At 41.5% G+C, this 19,162-nt stretch overlaps 1 protein-coding gene across 1 annotated transcript; it reads left to right on the top strand.

Annotated features, from left to right (window-relative positions):
• Positions 1-731: 731 nt before the first annotated feature.
• LOC115388706 (cytochrome c oxidase subunit NDUFA4) lies at positions 732-9,042 on the top strand. The gene is made up of 4 exons (XM_030091962.1): positions 732-790; positions 4,207-4,292; positions 7,661-7,724; positions 8,764-9,042. Exons 1-4 carry the CDS (start codon positions 749-751, stop codon positions 8,818-8,820), a joined length of 249 nt encoding a protein of 82 aa, XP_029947822.1. The 5' UTR covers positions 732-748; the 3' UTR covers positions 8,821-9,042.
• Positions 9,043-19,162: the final 10,120 nt, after the last annotated feature.

Here is a 19,162-nt window from a genome sequence, read left to right as displayed (position 1 = left end):
CTGCGGGTGCTCTATCACTGACTAATCAATTGCCATTATCATACCCAGGACAAAAGTCCCGACCCGCAGGACATGTGGGACGCCGCCGCCGCCTCTCTCCCCTCTGCGCTGAGCATGGCGCTCCGCTAAAGCAGCACCATTTAATGGCCACCGGGGACCGATTTAAAAGTTTTGGAGTAATGGCTATCCATAAAAAAAGTGGCTCATCATTTCAGAAATGACAATATAATGTGAAGCTATCCAACACAATGGCTGCATCATGGGAGTGAGGTGTGAACAGGAAGCCATTACAGGAGCTCCTTCACCATGAAATATTTGTAAAAAGTCTGTTGTCTCTGAAAAAAAAAAAAAAAAAAATCTCAGTTTCACTACCTGCGGTTTTGTTGTTGTGTAACAAAACACTTCAGCACACCGAGTGCTCAGCGAGCCTCAGTGGAAACATACAGTGTCCTCAACAGATGTGATTATGAGGATTAGGCCCGTCTCCCCCCCGTCTCCCCCCCGCCTCCCCCCTCCTCCCTCTCGCCTCTGACCCTCTCATTTATCCGGAGGGAGGGAGAGCAGATTGGCAACAGGTTTGGATGTACCAGCCAACAAACTGTGTTTGAACAAACAAACAGCCCCATACATCTCCGCAGGGACGGTCACGCTAATGGATGCAGTCGTCAGACTCTGACTGGCACTTCTGACCGTGCACACTGTTCGGTTTTTTATTCATGCGGATTTCTCCTTGGAGGGAAAATAAAAAATGATTAAGACCATCATTCAGCACGCGAAGAAACATCCAGGGGTAGGTCGACTCGCTCGTGCATCCAGTAATAATATGGATTGTTTCAATTTTTCTATTCATATTGGTCGGGCTGTTTAAAATGCAGTGACTGAAACAAAAGGCCCAGTTTAATGATTTGAAATAAGATTACTGTGAAGTTATCAGTTCTGAACTGTATGAAATGAGTTAATCAGTTTCAAGTATTTTCATTTGGAGGACACTTCATCAGCCTGTCCTGCAAATACATTTTACAGTATGTGTAGATAATGCAAATTAATATGAAGAAATCAAGATAGTAAAGGAACAGTGAATATGAAAGGAGATTAAAGAAATGGAAAGACAGAGGAAGGGGTCTAAGCAGCTCAGACAGAGGACTTGTTGACCACAGCGCTCCACACCACCAACATATTTGTTTTGCTGTGAAAGTAACTAGAAAGTATTTGCTGATATAATATAATGAAGTGTAAGAAACCATTTGAGTTTGACTGCTTTGATAATTCATCTGAATGTTGGATATTTGAGGAAGTTTATGAAATAAAAGCTGGATATCACAGCCTTGAGTGCTCCGTAAGTTTCCTACAGTTATACTTCATCACAACTCCTGTGCTGTAATCTGCAGCAGATTGTCTCAGATTACACAGCACGCTATGAGTAGATGGGTTAGTTTCTGAACGAGCGATTGAGCCGAAAGCAGCACAGAAAACTATGAGCTGAGCTGAGTTTCTTTTATTACATAATGCATTAAAATAGTTCTAATTGTGTTCTCATCACTGACTTGTTTGAAACAAGCGCTGTGACTGCACATAATTACTCCGGCATGTTAATCTGCTTACTGCTATCATCATAAAATAAAAGAAGAAAGAGAAGACAGAGACGCCGTCTGTGCTCATTTTTCACCACTGTTGCCTCTGAGCTATGCTGAGGGTGACCCAAATTCATAGATTGACAGGGTTGGCTTGGCAGTGCACCAGAAAAGTAATAAGGGCAGCAACAGTATCGAACCCCAGTGAGTATAAAACATTTCCTATATCGGTCATGCTGAATAGTGAAAGGTGAAACGCTCACCAGCGCGGGACAGTATGAAGACATCAGCACTGGGGTGTGAACAGCTCCCAACGCTCCCAACCCAATGTGTGTGCGTGCGTGTGCGTGTGCGTGTGTGTGTGTCAGCGATCAAAGCTGACCTGCTTCTGTGTATTTATGTGTTGCTGTTTTGTGTTTACTTCAGTGATAATCGAAGCGAAGCGTCTGCAGTCAGCGAACAGTGTGTGTTTGTGTTTGTGTGTGTGTGCGTGTGCGTTTGTGCTCGTGTGAGTGCAGTGACAGTTTTGTGCATAGTCTTAACTTTTTCAAGGTTATGAGAAGTTCACAGTGAAGTTTGAGTGTGGCCTGGCAAACAGAGAGCTGCCACACAGCATGCAGACGAATGCTGCAACAAACAAAGGCAAACTTGTTTTAACAGATGAAGACAAATTACAATTTTAGCAAAATGATGACTTTTTTTTTTAGTAATTGGAAGGCTCATTTGAAGGATCAGAAAGTAGCTTAGAGTTAGAGTTTGTGACACAGAGTTAACTGAAGGAGGTTGACAGCTCAGCAGTTAGACAGGCAGGATCATAAGATTATTAACAGAAAGGAAATAATGCAGTTCCAATCTGTTGCTATCATGAAAAGAAACAAAAATTGTACGATAGTTTAATAATTGTGTTCAAAAGAGAAATAACCAGTCAAACCCAGGAAACCAGCAGATAAACGTCAAACTGTGTTTTTCTCAGAGAAACAAACCCACTGCTGACATGACACTTGTAAAAGCAAGTTTTCCTTGATTTTTGAATGTTTTTTGCAGCTGGTAACCTCTGCGCACCAGACCACTGAAGTCTAGTTTCACTTTAAGTAATGTTTGAGTATTAAAAAAAAATCACATAATTCAATTCTGTTGTGTTGAAAGAGGTCAGATTAACTTGTCAGAGCTTCCTGAAAGTTTTCCAGAGGGAAGTTCAGAGTTTGACAGCATTCAGATGTGTTAAATTCCCTACTTGGTTGTCACAACTGTCTGATTTTCCAGTTACTCATGAACGCACCATCAGCGATTGTTTGCTAAGTGTTTTTCTTTTTTGTTAATGTGTCAGACTTAAAACATCAAACTCTGTATATTGTTTTCCTCTTAACTCTGTTTTCTTAACGTGGGACAGCTGTTCACGCCGTCCCCACAGTTTTCTGCACGAAGCGGTGTAGCAGCGTTTCAGGTTGACCTCGGCCCGCCGCCTTACCGTCGACTGACGTTTATTTCGACGATGGCTGGTTGGAAAATTTTACCTCTGTAAAAGGGTTGAAGTTGTGTGCTGCTCAGTGGTTTTTGCAGAAAGCAGAAAAGAGAGGGAGAGTCTCCCTTTTCTTTTTCTTTTTTTTTTCTGTCTTTCAGTCGATGGACTGCAGCTTTATGTAGTATATCCAAGTTTTGTCACCAGACATTTTCGTAATCAACAAGGCAAGTGGCAACGCAATCAGACAGAAGACAGATGTCCAGATACAGCTGAGTAGAGACATCCTTCAGTTCAACCTGATCAGACTGTCATCTCTCTGCAGCTTGACTAGATCCGTGTGGGCTGAGAACAGCTGTTCGCCAGCGGTGTAACACCCTCCGTCTCCCTCTCTGTCTTTCCCCTTCATACATAAAGTACCAGGCGAGCAAAGTAGACAGCGAATGTATCGCGGCGCGGCGTTGATGAATGAACGCCGCGTGCTGAGAGGATCGTCACACATAAGCTTTCGCCGTTTAAGATGACATTTCACATTATCCCCATGTCTCCTTAATGTGATTTGAAAAAAAAAAAAAATTCTAATTCCCATCAAGAACATCAAATAAAAGCTGTCTGCGTTTACACCTTCCTGCCCGTGTGTTTCCGGCGCCGGGTGTGGGAGCTCATTGGGTATCTGTGTAAGTGTTTGCATGTGTTTATGTGACTCAGCTTCGGTGTTGTGTGCGTGCGTGTTTGTGCGCGTGTGTGTGTGGCTGTCGCTCAGTCTGACAGGTAGTGTTACAGGAGGAGAGGCTGGCACACACTGCGATGCACACACACACACACACACACTCTCTCTCTCTCCCTCCACTGCGTCCTTGCCCGTTCAACCCAGGCTGACAGTGAGCCGCCTCACACATGGCCTGGGCCTCATGCATATGGAGGAGGGCAGAGAGAGGAAAAACAGGAATAACAACTACCGCGCGCGCGTGGGTGTGTGTGTGTGTGTGTGTGTGTGTGTGTGTGTGTGTGTGTGTGTGTGTGTGTGTGTGTGTGTGTGTGTGTGTGTGTGTCACACCCAGGTGTATGTTCACGGTACATATCACAGCCGACCACTTGATGGAATATGTTTGTTTACCATCTTCTGTCTCTGCAGTCTGGGACTAATACACTCCTCCTCTCCTCTCCTCTCCTCAGTTAATCCCTCAGTTTTTCTTCATCTCTCTGGGCATGACGGGGGCCACTCTCTACCTGATCCGCCTCGCAAGAGGGCCTCATGTCACGTAAGTGTGTCTGCTGTTCACCCGCACTTTGTACTCATCCAGATTCGCAGTATTTTAATGTGTGTGTGTGTGTGTGTGTGTGTGTGTGTGTGTGTGTGTGTGTGTGTGTGTGTGTGAGATCGAGCAGTCAAACATATGAAATCTCTTTGATGGGATCTGTGTGGTGACACTGCAAGTAATCCACTAATAATCCCATTCATGCTCAAACAAAGGAGGTGGCTGTGTTTCCCCTAAATGCTATTTGTTGCTGCTTATTAAACAGGCAGATAAATGGATGCACATTGCCATCGGCACATTAATACTGGATGATATTGACTTAAGCATAAGACTTTAGGATTGTGTCAGTGCTGAAAAATATTATTAAACCAGAAACCTGCTCAAACTCCAATGCCATGCATTTTTTTTTGTGACTTGTTGATTGATGGGGTTATTGTTTGCCAAAGTGTCATTGGAAAAAGCACTTAAAATATAATAAATTGAGGTTTGAAATTGTTATTTTATAGCTACTATTAAATTTGGAATATTTGCATTCAATTTTTTCTCACTAAATCACTGACACAAATACAACAGTTACCTTTTTTTCAGGAGAATAATGACAAATGAAATCATTGTTGGTGTTATCAGTCATCAGTCATTAAGCGCACGTAATAATGAGTCATCAGATCAATTTTAAAAAAATGATATCGTGCGTCACCAGTGGAAGATGAGTAACTGTATAATTCCCTGGAGTACATCCTCAATAAAGACACCACTACTACTACTACTTATTTGTATGTTTCAAATGTACTGTATATAAATATATAAATGGGACTGCGTAGTTGTAGTAACTGCACCTTGAACCAAAATGCATCCGCTCTGCTTCTACAGTATGCTTTAGGCCATGATTTGGCATCATGTTTTTGTTGTCCCTGGCACTGGGGTGAATAAAGCATGTCAAGGTTTTACTTTGCAGTTTGGTTTGCGTTGCCTTTGTCCATAATTAGCCGGGATCAGGAAATGAAAGTAACTTGCATTTGCAGTATGAAAGATGGATGGATGATAATTCCTGGCAGTAACCTAAGGTTAATATTTAAAACCAAAGATTCCAAGTATGAACCAATAATGTCATAATATTTGATAACATAATACATGCCAGTAATGTGATATTTTTGACCATCATTAATTTTATGCGATAACTGGCAATAAAGAGATTTGTAATAAAAAATCAAAATATTTTTTAAAATCATGATTGAGAAGGTGTCTGTCATGGTTGTATCTTCAATGAATGAGTATGATGACTATAACATCCACTATACATATTTTTGATAATGAAACTTCATAATTTCCAAGAAATGCAGTTTTATTTATGTATTATTGCAATTCTGGCTACAGTTCTTACATTATGAAAACATTTTTTAATGCTGTTCCATAACACAATAACAATGGCTCAGACATCCTGTTACACTGTTGGTGAATCATTACGTTATTGGCTTTATTACAATTAAAATTGCCAAAAGTATTATAATGTTGGCAGGTGTTAGTTACCGGCTGTTGTTACTTCACTGGTTGTTACACTCCACTAACTGAAGGCAGGTCTGAAAGTTATGCCGCTAAAATCGAGAACGCTGAGATTTCAAATAGTTTTCATCATGTATTTTCCATCTGAAATGCCTTTAAAGTCTGAGTATAACTGCAAAGCCGCAAGACTCGAGAATATTTGAATATGGAGTGTTGAGACAACAATGAGAAGACTCTCGCTGGAAGCCTTACCTGCAACCTAATCACCAAAGTGTGTGTCTGGAGTATAGCGAGCAACATCTGAATGAGCCAGAGTGGTTTTGGAAACAAGTGCTGCGAGCAGATGAAATTCAAATGAGCACTTTGGACGCAAATGATCAACAGCATGCTCAGAAAACTGAAGGAGCGGCGAACAACTGTAAAGCACGGAGGCTGAAGGACCCTGCTTTGGGACTGAGAGCCAGTGAGTGACATAGGGACTCTATCACAAAAAGAAGAACGCCGTCCATAAACATTAGAAAATGATTGACATAAACAGCAATGATCATGTGGAGAAAGGCGAAATTTGATGATGAAAGGTGTTTGAGCAGGTTAGAGCAGGAGTAGAAGTGAGTAGAAGCTGGTTAAAAACAATAGAAAAACAAATGAGCATTTGCTACCATGCCTTCAACCTCAATATTCTTCATTTTAAATGAAACTAAGCAAATCATGCTCAGTGTAGCGGGCAATGAAATAAAAGCTCTGTTATTGTGTGACCAGTGGTGACACTTTAAAAACATTTACACAGATTACATTCAGACATATGTGCAACAGATAAAAGTGTAAGAACTGACAAGATGCTCAAATTATTTCTTATTTACCATCTGACTTTGTATGTAAAGGCTTCTGATTTTGCTTTCACATGAATCAATTGATCAATGGCGGTCAGTTGCTTGGCGTGATAAAAAAAACATGTGGTGTGAGCTTAGAGTTGGTGGTAATAATCAACTACTGTTCACAACACTGCAAGGTAGTGCAGGGGTTTGCATTGTAGGAATACAGTTTATATTTTTTTCAACTTGGTACCCATTTGATTTAAGATTTGTTTAATCAATGCTAATGAATGTTGCGTCAGTCGGCATTGAAATGTCGTATTCTGAACCTGCACTGAGTGCAGAACGCAGTGATGGCACACATACAGTGAATGTGCACTGTCCTATTTTAGGCCACAGAGAAGCACTTGTTCTGGGGGTCAGCCATAAAGCCTGACCTCATCACCAGCCGGTGATGAGTGCCGCGGTCAGCGCCCGAATCCCCCCCCCCCCCCCCCCCCCCCCCCCCCCCCCCCTCGCATGACGAGACTGGCTGGTGTTTGTGGTAATGGAAGCAGAGGAGGGGGAGACGTGTCCCCGCTGCTGCCCGTCTCTCTTTGTTTGTGCTTCGGCGACGTGACGTGGAGCTGGAGGGGGGACGGGGGCGGAGGGGGGCGGAGGGGGGCGGAGGGGGGCGGAGGGGGGACGGTGGCGGCGGAGTGCTGTGAGATCCAGACTTTGGTTAATGAACAGAGGACGACTGCCAAGTCACTGGGCTGAGTTCACCTCATCTCATAATCACGCTCTCTTTTCCCTCCAACTTTTCTCTCCATCCGGCATCTTCGTATTTATCTCCTTTTGTCTCAGTCCTTCTGTTGCTCTGTTTTTCTTTTTCCTTGTCATTTGTTACTTTGTGGTCTGTAACTCATGTTCTATTCCTCTTTCCTTTTTTTTTTTTTTCCTGCACCTGCTTCGCTTCCATCTTTCCACCTCTCACATTTTTACATTCTACCTTTGTTCTTTCTTCTCTTTCTCTCTCCTTTATCCTTCATGCTGGTATTATTTTCCACGTTTTTGCAGCCTCTGGGACAAGAAGAACAATCCAGAGCCCTGGAACCGTCTGGACCCGACCTACCAGTACAAGGTGACTAGTCGTGCTGTCGCGCGCTGTACGCCCGCCTCCCTGCTCACACCAATTTACATGTGCCAGGAAACTAATCAGGAGAGGCAAGCTTCCACTGAGTCAGGGCCTTCTCACATTCATCCGCAGCTTAAAAAAAAAAAACAATAAGACTACCAAAATAGATTTCAAGAAGCCATCGCTGGCAAAATGATGTCAAATCAATGTGGCAGCGGCCTGGCTTTCTTCACATCTGCTCAAACAAAGACAAAAAAAAAAACAAAAGTGTCTTTCTAAAACAAATTAAGACAGATGGAGCTGGAAGCTCTTAGTAGTGGGTAATAATTTACCTTACTTCCTGAACAAGGCCAGAGCCCCAGACAAACTAATGAAAGTATTAACAACGCAGACCAAAATAGAGCAGGAAAAAAAAAAAAACAACCATTTGACAGGACCTACACAAAGAGATCTGGATGATGTGTTTTTCAGAGGAGAGCGTTGTCTGAAGGTTTCAAGGCTGGGTTGCTTGCCAGTGGAACGAAGGTCAGGACACGGCATGTTTAATTCTCGATAGCGAGGCAAAGGTCTCGCATCAAAATTCCACTGAAGTCCAAACAATGATCGTAATGAGGGGGGGGGGGGGGGGGGGGGGGAAGGGGAGAAGAGGGGAGGTGAGGTTTTTAATGGTAGTCCAATCAACAAAAAAAAAAAAAAAAAGAAAAGAAAAAAATACAAGGGAAGAAAATCATCACTGCCAGTGGGGGGAAAAAAAAATATCAGGTTTTTGTTTTGGTTGAAGGGCTGAGTTGAATGCAGAGCACACCCATGCAGTCGCACCGTGTATTATACATGACACACAGAAACAGGCGTCTAAACTCGCTCAGTATGATCAAAATCTGTGGTCAGATCCAGATACATATGTGCTCTCTCTTCATTATGTGTTTGTGTGAAAAAAAAAATCCCACTCCTGCACTTTGTTGTCCTTTTTTTCCCACATTCTCCTAAAGACACTGCTGATTAATTTAATTTAAGCAAAACAGATTTAAATATATTCCTCCTGCAGCTTGTGGCCATCAACACCGAATACAAGAACCTGAAGAAAGAGGGACCCGACTTCTAAAGGTCCTCTGGGAGACGTCAGGGACACCGGAGTTGGCAGGACCTCCCACTGGCGCCTCGCTCGTGTGAAACCTCTTCCTGTGCTTCTCCTTCATCTCGTCTCGTCGTCTGCGGACGTGACGCTGAATTATTATTGTAACCTTGTGGAAACAGATAATTAAAAGTCACATGAGACCAGGATTGCCTCCTTTTAGTGCATCTCAATAATCATAATAAACTACTGGTTCATCATCTTGGACAAATATAGTTTACACAGAAAAAAATGTTATCCATACATCTCCAGCATGGATGAGTAAGTTATTGATATTTATCTAGACTGGGATTATGCTGATCCAGTTGATCACAACATCATAAAACAATGCCAACACCCTCAGGACAGATGCTCTTGCCAATGAGAAAATATTGGATCAATGGGGTATTATTTCACTGAAACACACTCCATAGTAAAATAATATCTACAACTATTCCCTGGAAGAGTTTATCTAAGTTAATGAAATTAAAAAAGACCAAGTATCACACTGCACTGAGCCACACTGAACACACTTAAAGTGATACTTCAACATTTTGGCAAATTGGCCCATTTAGCGCAATTCCTTAGTCATTTCGAACAGCATACTTACTTTTTTTGTGAGGGCGAGCTGTTGTTTATTCAGAGGCGAGTCGGGGAAGGTTGTGAAATATTAATGCAAAATTACCAGATTGAGTTGTTTATGAGAAGATTGCTAAGACGGAACTACTTACTAAACATGGCGTCTGGGCGTAGTGATTTGCTTCAGTGTCGTAACGCTACAGTATTATTTGTTGGTGTTCCACAGCGTACTGAATGTGCGGACTATAACGTGTCCACCAAAGTGTTTTGGGGTTGTTGGATTTTGTATTTGATGAGTTTGACAAGGGGGAACAAAAATACCATCCACTTCCATTGTGTCCGTCCCGAAAACCTTCCCCGACTCACCTCTGAATAAACAACAGCTCGCCCTCACAGAAAAAGTAAGTATGCTGTTCGAAATGACTAAGGAATTGCGCTAAATGGGCCAATTTGCCAAAATGTTGAAGTATCCCTTTAAGGTTCAAATTCATTATGATCTGAAAAGATCCTTTAAAACTTCTCATCCTGTCAGGATCCTGCTCTCATTATGAGACTGAGCTTAGCATTTTAACCCTTCGCCATAGCTACACATGGTGACACAACATGGCTCCGGGGCAGCTGTGGGATTCAAACCTTCAACCTCACATCAACACTTTTATCTGCTGTAATGCATCCTGATGGGTTGTGTTGCATTTTGGACATCTAAAGTACAAAAACTGAGAAATAAAACATTTCTCGGTTTATGAAAAAGAAGAAACAATGAGCAGAGGATGAAAAGTGGCGGTCAGTCATTGAACATCTGTGAGTTTAAGGTAGTTCAGATTTGATTGTGTCAACTGTAACTAAGCCAAATTCTTGTTGGCTCAAACCTCAGCAGCAGAATTTGTTCGGATTCTTATATGTAGCTCAACCTGCAATAATTATCAATATGTTAGTATTTCTTTGTTTTGTTTCGAATTAATATTTTTCGTAACTTGAGATGTTAAGATAAATGAAATTAGAAGCACAAGTATGCGGTAAATTGTGCTGCAGAAGTTTAGTGTTTTTTATGCCAGTTTTATTTGAAGGCATTGTTTTTGTTGTTGTTGCCGTGCTGGGCCTTAATTGTTGGACCACGCTGACTGCGGAGAGAATTGAGTAACTGATTTAAATATAAATGACAATTTAGTGCCAAACAGCTTAATTTGCCCTTATTTGCCCGTTGAGACGGAAGCTGTTTAGTTTCATTTTTACTCATCAGGCCAAAACGTGTGTTTTTGAGGTTTAACACACAGCGTTGATCAGTGTGTTTCCTCTCCTGTCTTATCCATCCCAGTTCGTGTCAGGTTAAATCCTCACACACACTTTGGAGAACGAAGAAGCGAAGACATCCATGTTGGATGTCAACTTCCTCCGGTTCCTCCGAGGAGCCCTGGAACTGGAACTCCTACTTTTGGCAATCCAAAGTGTGCAACATGACTTTGCGTGCTGCTGCCATTACTTTCTAAATGGCTGCGTCACTGAGCTCACACACCCTGCAGAGCCGAGAGTGAGGATTTTAATTTCCAGGGGAAAACATTATTTACTGAGCTCATCACTTCACAAATCCAACTCTGCTGGGATAAATAAGTCACACGTGGACACACGCTGAGATGCGAAGATGCAGATGAATGTGACCAAAATAGAAATCAGTCACGGTAAGGAGAAGGTTTCCGTGGGTCACGGAGCTCTTTTCAATCCGTTTGCAGTCCCAGGAATGATCCAGTCCAGAGAGACAGATCACTGAACGGTTTGATCACTGCTCATCTGGAAAGACCAAAACATTATTTTCACTTCAGGTGTGGAACAAGAAGATGACACTCAGAATCAGTGCTTTCCACAAATATGTCTCCTGCTGGTATAACTCTCCCCTGTCGCAGAGTTCATTGAATGATGAATGTTTGCGTCTGTGTGAACCTGTGTGTGTGTGTGTGTGTGTGTGTGTGTGCCCCCGCTCAGTATCGCTGGGCACCAGGCAACATCAAATCCAGCTCTAATGGCACACAAACTGTCTCAATGTCGAACCCCTGGGTTCTCCTAATACTCTCTCTAATAGACAATCTGTGTTCCAGACCCTGCATGAGCCTATTTATGTGTGTGAGAGTGTTTGTGTGTCTGCACCTTCTAAACAGCAATACGCTTCCTGAAACAGTGTGCTGACCTGCCCAGTGGGCATTGTCTGTTGCTATGTTGTGACGAGTGTGTGTGTGTGTGTGTGTGTGTGTGTGTGTGAGTGTGTCATATGCACGTAATCAACTGGGCCAAAAGCATCACACTTGGGTATAACTGAAAGGTCTCTCTCGCATGAACGTTTGCATGCAGGTATGCACAGATTTTCATATTTTCCAAGAAAGACTATATCCACTTCAACCATTTCCTGCAGATTAACTTGTAATTTAATTCATTTCATTGTGATTTACCTGATGGAGCCTCAAACATAAACACCCCAGCGCTGCTTACATTACTAAACAATAACTTTAATCCAACATAAAAATATGAAATGTAGTGCTTCTTTTTGTTTCTTGATTTTGATTGATAACTGCTTGAAATGACCACCATCCACTATAACTGTGTTCATATGGCTTCCAAGTCTCCTGTCAACACACTCGTGCGGCACTTTTCCCCCAAACCGCAAACATTAATGCAGGCCTGCGCTCCTAATCAGACTTCAACAGGCGATGGAGTGCGGCGGTGTGTGATTAAGATCTCCATCTCACAAACACAGCTTGTGTTTCTCACTTTCCTACCTCGGAAGCTGTCGGGAGAGCTCTCACGAGAGAGGCAGAGGACTGAGGGAGGCCGTCCGCTCCTCGATTACATCCTCCCTGACAAGCAGGACTAGGTATTTTTAGACGAGGATTAATTTTAATGGGCGAGATAAGAAGTGAGTTGTGGGTGGAGGAGGGACGGATAAATAAGTAAATAGGACATGCCGCAAAACAGGAGGCGGCGGTGGCAGCGCGGGACTAATGTGGCTGTTGTTGTGAGGCCCTGGGCAGATCCACTGATCTGAGTGGAGATAGTGAGGCCTTTCATCATTTAACGTTTTCTTCCAGAGCTGCAGCATCAAACTCGGAGAGCGAACCAGCCGATTCCCAGCGACTCTTCACCAGCATGACCTCTCATACTGGACAAGGACTTAGGGCCAATCCCAATTCTACCCCTTACCCCTACCCCTATGATATGCGCGTTCACGAGGCTTAAGGGCTATACCAATTCTACTTTTTGAATAGGGGTAGGGGAAAGGGGAAGGGCTATTTCACCCCTTTCAGCGAAGTCTGCATCGATGCTCCCTATTCTCTATAGGGGTAGGCGGAGTTTCACATTGGCCAGAAAAAAACAACATGGCGCCCACCACGGAGTCGCACAAATGTAAGCTTGCTTTCTGTATACTATTTAAAAAGCTATAAAAAGTGTATTTGCTTCACTGAATTTATAGATATACTAGCGTGACAGTGTCCCAGTCATGGATTAACGTTTTAGCGCTGCGTAGCACTGTTTCCAATCGTAAATTTGTAACTTCTGAAGAGCACTAATCACTGTATTAACGTCATCTTTTATCACGTTTTTAACGTAATATGTTTGACACAGGGACCCCCGATGAAACCCGACTTCTGCTTCAGTTTAGAGGTGAAAATGAAGAAAAGTTTTTGAAATCAAAATACAGCGCCAAAACACATTGGGGGTAAATTATATTATTCGTCTAAGCTATAATATGTTAGTAATAAAACGTGTTTATATAAACATATATGTATTACTTTAGGAAATTCATAAAAGAAAATGGCTTGGAAGGGGAAGTTACAGCCCAGCAAGCTTCAAAAAAGTGGGAGAACCTCAAAAATAAATATAAGGTAGATAATAATACCATTATTAAAAAATAAAAGCAATTTCTAATGTAATTTCTATAATTTCTAATATCCATAATTTTTTCTTGTTATAGGAGCGCGGCGGGGCTTAAAGGGCCAAGGGGTATCCCAATTCATAGTGCTGCAAAGATAGCCCTACCCCTCAGCCCTATTCTAAAAGAGGTAGGAGAGTGATAGGGGTAGGGCCAAGGGCTGAGGGGTAGGGGAAAGGGGTAGAATTGGGATTGGCCCTTAAACTGTGGTTCTTCGGTGAACTTTTTTTTAAACAAAGAACAAAAAACTTTGGACCAGATTCAAAGGCAGCATCGGCATTAGCTTGCTTGATAGTTTACTGTATTTTTCACAGGGTTAGGGTTTTCAATATGAATTGTTAAGAGCACAAACATCCCATAAAAATAACAAAAAAACTAATTATTGAAGCTTAAATTCAAATGTCCATATAAAAAAGCGAAAGCATTAACTCCTCAGACACAGCGCTCAGCTACGTTGCACCACGGTCAAATCTATTTAAAGAGCGACACTTCATGCTCGGCCTGGTCCCGAGTCTGATCAGACGTGTTGTAACGTGGCGACACTGCATGACAACAAAGTGAAAATAGCTGCTATGTTTGGAGGGAAAAGTTGCTATTGCCACACTTCTCTTTTAAAGTATTTTAAAGCATTTTCTGCTTGTGAATCACGGACACGAATGACTTTAACAGGCTGTAAGCAAGAAGCATTGATTTAACGACAAGGCTGGTGTTGGATATGATACTTGTATGAAAGAAGCACATATTCTGAAACTTTTAAAATGAAAAAAAATGTATAAAAAAAACTCATAGATGTTAAAACTGAAAACAAATGGTTAAACCGGTCTCCTGCACAACATGGGTGTGTGTGAAAACTGAAAATCCACAAGTGGACAGATTATTAGAGCTTCATTTATCGTTTGCACAAAACAAAGACCATCAAAAACATCAACCCTATTTTTTGCTCTTCATCTGTACACATACAGGCACGCTGTCTTTCTAAACCGCTGCGGTCCCAAGCTGAAGACATTATTCAAATTTGTGATGTTACAATAACAAATTCTGTGATTTCAGTTTCAACTGCCTCAGATGGGATTTTGTAAATCTCACAGCTGGGAAAAGAACTTACTTTTTTCCACTAAAGTAGAATTAGAGACACTTGCATTTAAAAACTTAAAAGTGAAGACGAGTGGGAAAGGAAAACAGTGAAAAGCAATGAGTGGCGGGGGAATGATGTGGGCTGTATACAAATAAATCTTTTTTAATATGTACGTATATATTGTTGCTTGTTATGTTGATTTCACTTCTCCTCTGCAGATAGCATTATCTCCGTTAGTCCACTCACAATTTAAAGCTTTCACTAATTTTAAATGGCACTTTTTAAACATTAATAATAAAACATATTCTGTTGTTGTACCATCTGCTGTAAAAAGTCTCCTAAAAAAATCATTTTTTAATGAAACTAGCAGATGTATGAGCTCCTGATTTGGCTTCATCATTTTGTATTCCAGGGTTCCTGCATGACAAATATATAGTGCCCATGAAGTAGTTTTATTCAGCATTTATATCGTTGCACCGAGCTGACCGATATAGATCACAAAATGACAACACGCCCCTGCAAGAAGAAAACCCGGCACCGAAAATACGGCAAAGCAGAGGTGACTTCCTGCCTGGGTGTGTTCCTAAATATGCCAGCAGTGTGTTTACACTGCACGGCTTCAGAACGGCTCACACCCTGTGAAAAGCAGGACAGAAAAAATGAAAAATAATGCCGCATCGGCAGTCTTGTTCCTGGAGTCCCTCACCGCTGCAGCAGAGAGAGGAGCTTCCACTGCCACCCGGGCAAAAAACAAACAAACAAACAAACAAACTGCTTCCAATTACTGGCTCCCTGCTATCGGTGTGGAAGATGTTTGCTGACTCGATGTCCGCGATAAAGAGAGAAATCCGAGTCAAAAAGGGGTGAGTGGCTTCTCTGGACATGATGGTTCTGGACAGTGCCCCACTATGCAAAGTGAATGGAATTACTAGAAAATGAATCAGTTGTTGGAGCATTGTGAAGCCATTGGGTTGATCAGCAGCAGGTCGGTTAGCTGGCCTGGTGTCATTACGGCCTCCCAGTCCGCTGTCTGTGTCAGAACAACATGATTAACTCCATATTACTTCTTTCTCCAGGTGAACAGCTGCTTTCACTCAGTGCTTCAGAACACAGTTAAAACTAGCCTGATAGGAGCTTGAGGTTTTCTCTGCTATTGTTTGTTTTTTCATTGTTTTGCATGTGTTTTTCCAGGATCCAAGAGAAAACTTTGGCTTGATATAATATCGAAATGATCAATCAATTCTCTATCATATGTATTTGTCTGATTGGCTTTGTGTGGAGGTGGAAGAGGTGACGTTTTGAGAGACGTCTGGATCATATTATAGATACAATATCAGGATCCATAATATGGTTGGGATATATAAGTGTACGATTGTAGGGGGAGAAAACAGCTGGAAAAGGGAAACCGTCCCGCGAGGTCAGGAATGTCAAACTCATTTCAGTTCAGCACCACAAACAGAACATTTTGATCTGGAGTGAACCAGACCGGTCAAACAGAAGCAGTACGACCTTTAAATTTGAACTTTAACCTGGACTTTGTTTTGGTGCAGAGTAAACATCTAAAAGAAAAATCTGTTGTTGTTGTTGTTGTTTTTTTCAAAAGCTTAACAATCAGTGGAGAAACTTATTAAATTCTCAACATGAAGCCAGTTTTATTTATACCTACAGAATATAGAAAAGTTCAAGAAATGCATTAATTCAGCAAGCACTTTTTTTTTTTTTTTTTTTTATGAAGTCATTCTCACAAAGGTTTGCTGGGAAGGATTTCGGTCCTGTTCATGGCAGCATTTCTGACATCTCAGCTCGGGCCTCAGTGTGCTGTGATGTTCTCTACTCTAATAAACAGTATGTTAAAATGTGTTTGTGTCATTTTTTTACAATTTTCTTGGTCACTATGTGGATCAGATTAGAGCTTCTTGCAGGCCGGTTTTGGCCAACAGGCTAATAAAGTTAATAAAGTGACTCTAAAATGATTTGAACCTGAAAGAAAACTTGTTAAATTCAAAGAACCAACTACATAGAAAGAAAGCAACAGTCTCAGGATAACTGTTGGATCACAGTATTGTGTGTGGTTTGGTGACACATGCAGCATTGTTGCAGTTGCAGCATCACATTAGTGTTGCGCTCATGAATCGCAGGAGCAGCAGGTGCAGAGGAGTGAAGGGATTAGGACCTGGATTAGGATTACAGCACAGACACACAACATGCTCTCATACTGAAGTGACGCCTCTCACACCATGAGCAGCTCTCCTGTTTCATTACGGGATAATTACAACGCATTAGTGCAGCTTGGATGTATGAATATGACTCGGAACATGGCTGCATCTAAACAGACAGCTTCCCCCCCCGACTATATTTGCATCCTTTATTTGTGCTCAGATCAACTTCTGCCAGGTTTAACCAGGAAAGGTGCGACGAAAGTGACAGTCTCACACACACAAACACACACACTGTCAGCCTCAAGATACATTTCTAATTAATTGCCGACACCGTCATTTATCCCTCTCTTCATTAAACAGACATGATTTATTGTCAGATCAGCTACAGCGGGAATTTCATTTTGTCATCTTTTCATTTTAAACTGTGTGTGTGTGTGTGTGTGTGTGTGTGTGTGTGTGTTTCACAACAGCAGAGGGCAGATCACAAGGAATTTTAGGGCTGTGATGTATGACCAGCATTATGAGGAAATGTACCAGATGGGCAATACTGTGTACAATTATGACAATTACACCCTAAGAGTGCTTTTTCATCGCACTTTTCTTCCTGCTTATGGACCAATTCATTTTACAGACTGATTTTATGATCCAGTCTGCTGCGAAGAGACATCGCTCATCTGTGCACCCCCCCAACCAAAAAGAAAAAAAGTCAATAAAATTCCTGCACAGGATTAAGACCCCAATAATGTAAAGTGATAGTATAACGTAAAGTAACCAGCAAAGATCGTTTAATCTTTAAAGTCCTTAACCTGAGTACATACTGTACAGTGACAAACTGTTCTGCCTCCAATTAATCAGTATGTTGTTGCGTCTGGAAGCAGTTTCTGTAAAATCACAGTTTTGTTTTGTTTCTTCACATAAAAATCTGGAATAATTTTTTTTTAAATTTGAATGAATGCATGAATGTAGTGGAACATTGTTACTGTGGTGTTTTTCATCCTACGTCATAATTAATTCAAATGGAAAGAAAAGCAAACAGTAATAGCTCCTTTGGTTTGTCACAGTTTTCTAAGCCGTAGTCACAGTTTGTCTGCTTTCTTACATTTTATTTTAACTTGAACATAGTAAATAAAAACAAAACATACAGTGGCAGAAGATTACATAATTAACTCCGGACGTTTCAAATTAGACCTCAGTTCAGTTTCTTAAAAACTATTCTACTGAACACAATGATCCAAAAAATATTCAGCAACAATCTAAAACATGGAAAGTCTCACAGGAGAAAATCACAATGAATATTAACACTGACAGAGACGGCATGACGGAGGGAAAGGTATTTTAAATAATAATTTAATCTTTTATTCATTTTGGATTCTAAATTTTGGACTATTTTAGTGACATTAGATATTTCCAAATTAATTAGGACTTAGCGGGTTAACACTGCACATTCAACAATTTACAGGAACCCATGATGTCTTGAGGTATTTCAGCAGAACCCTTCATCTACTGAGCATGTTCAGAAAAAAAAAATCTGGAGAAATCCTTCAGTGTAAATGAAAAGGCCGAAGGGGTCGGAATTAGACGCTGTCGGACTCCGGTTAATCAGCCTCCATTAGGATTCTGCACGTCACAACCGTTTTTGAAGTTTGTCTGATAAAATCCTGTCTGGAAAGAATAAATTAGCTTTAGTGGAGATGCCTGGAAACACGCCGCCCTTCACTGAGCCTCACCTCACCATGGCGGCACCGCAGACCAACACCGAAGTGACAGACGGGCCATTTCCCCGACGTTTCCACAACTTATGACCCCATATCCAGCTCTGTTTATGACGACATTAACGTCAGCCTGTCCTCAAGTCTTTCACACACGCTATAGGCGTCATCGGAGAGCCTGCTTCGAATGACCGCTGAGGGGCCTGTTACTGCAAGAGGCTCAGCGCTGCGAGCAATATCTTCCTGAACTTTCCACAGCGAAGTCACGAATTAAATGGAAACAAAGACCTTCAACCAGCTATCATAAAATAAATCGACGATGATGCATAAAGACACCCCTCAAATTTAACATAGACCGTCCAGATTTGATGTTCGTTCTGTAAATGTTCACATGCACATTAGAGCAAAAAAAAAAAAAAACACTCAAGTACAAATCCCAGATCTATTGTAAACCCTGCAGTATACCAACTGCCGCGCAGCCATTCAGCAACACAGCACCGCCACCGTATAAACTGCTGCATTTAGTGAAGGAATAACATATAAAGTCAGCAATGAACCTGGCGACGCTGCAGCAGCTACAGTAAAACCCTGCACCGCATCCAAAAAAACTAGCAGTCTAAAAAGGAAACGATGGGAAATTTATTGGATAGGTAAGAACGAAGTCACAGAAATACAGTTTGAAGGATCACAGGAGCATTTGGCTAAAATTCAGAATTTTAAAAAGTGACCTAGAAATTATTACATAACCCAACACTTAGTTAACAGAGAGAAAATAAAGGTTGTCACTGAATCAACGTGACTCTCATACTCTTAAAAAAATTCTATTTGTAGCTTAAAAAATGACTATCTGGGCTCTGAATAACTCTGCAAACAAGCAAAGAATGTAATGCCAACA

Source organism: Salarias fasciatus, chromosome 5 (assembly GCF_902148845.1).
Source record: "Salarias fasciatus chromosome 5, fSalaFa1.1, whole genome shotgun sequence".
NCBI lineage: Eukaryota > Metazoa > Chordata > Actinopteri > Blenniiformes > Blenniidae > Salarias > Salarias fasciatus.
Note: the sequence above shows the minus strand (reverse complement) of the source record. Positions and strands in the feature narration are given on the sequence as shown.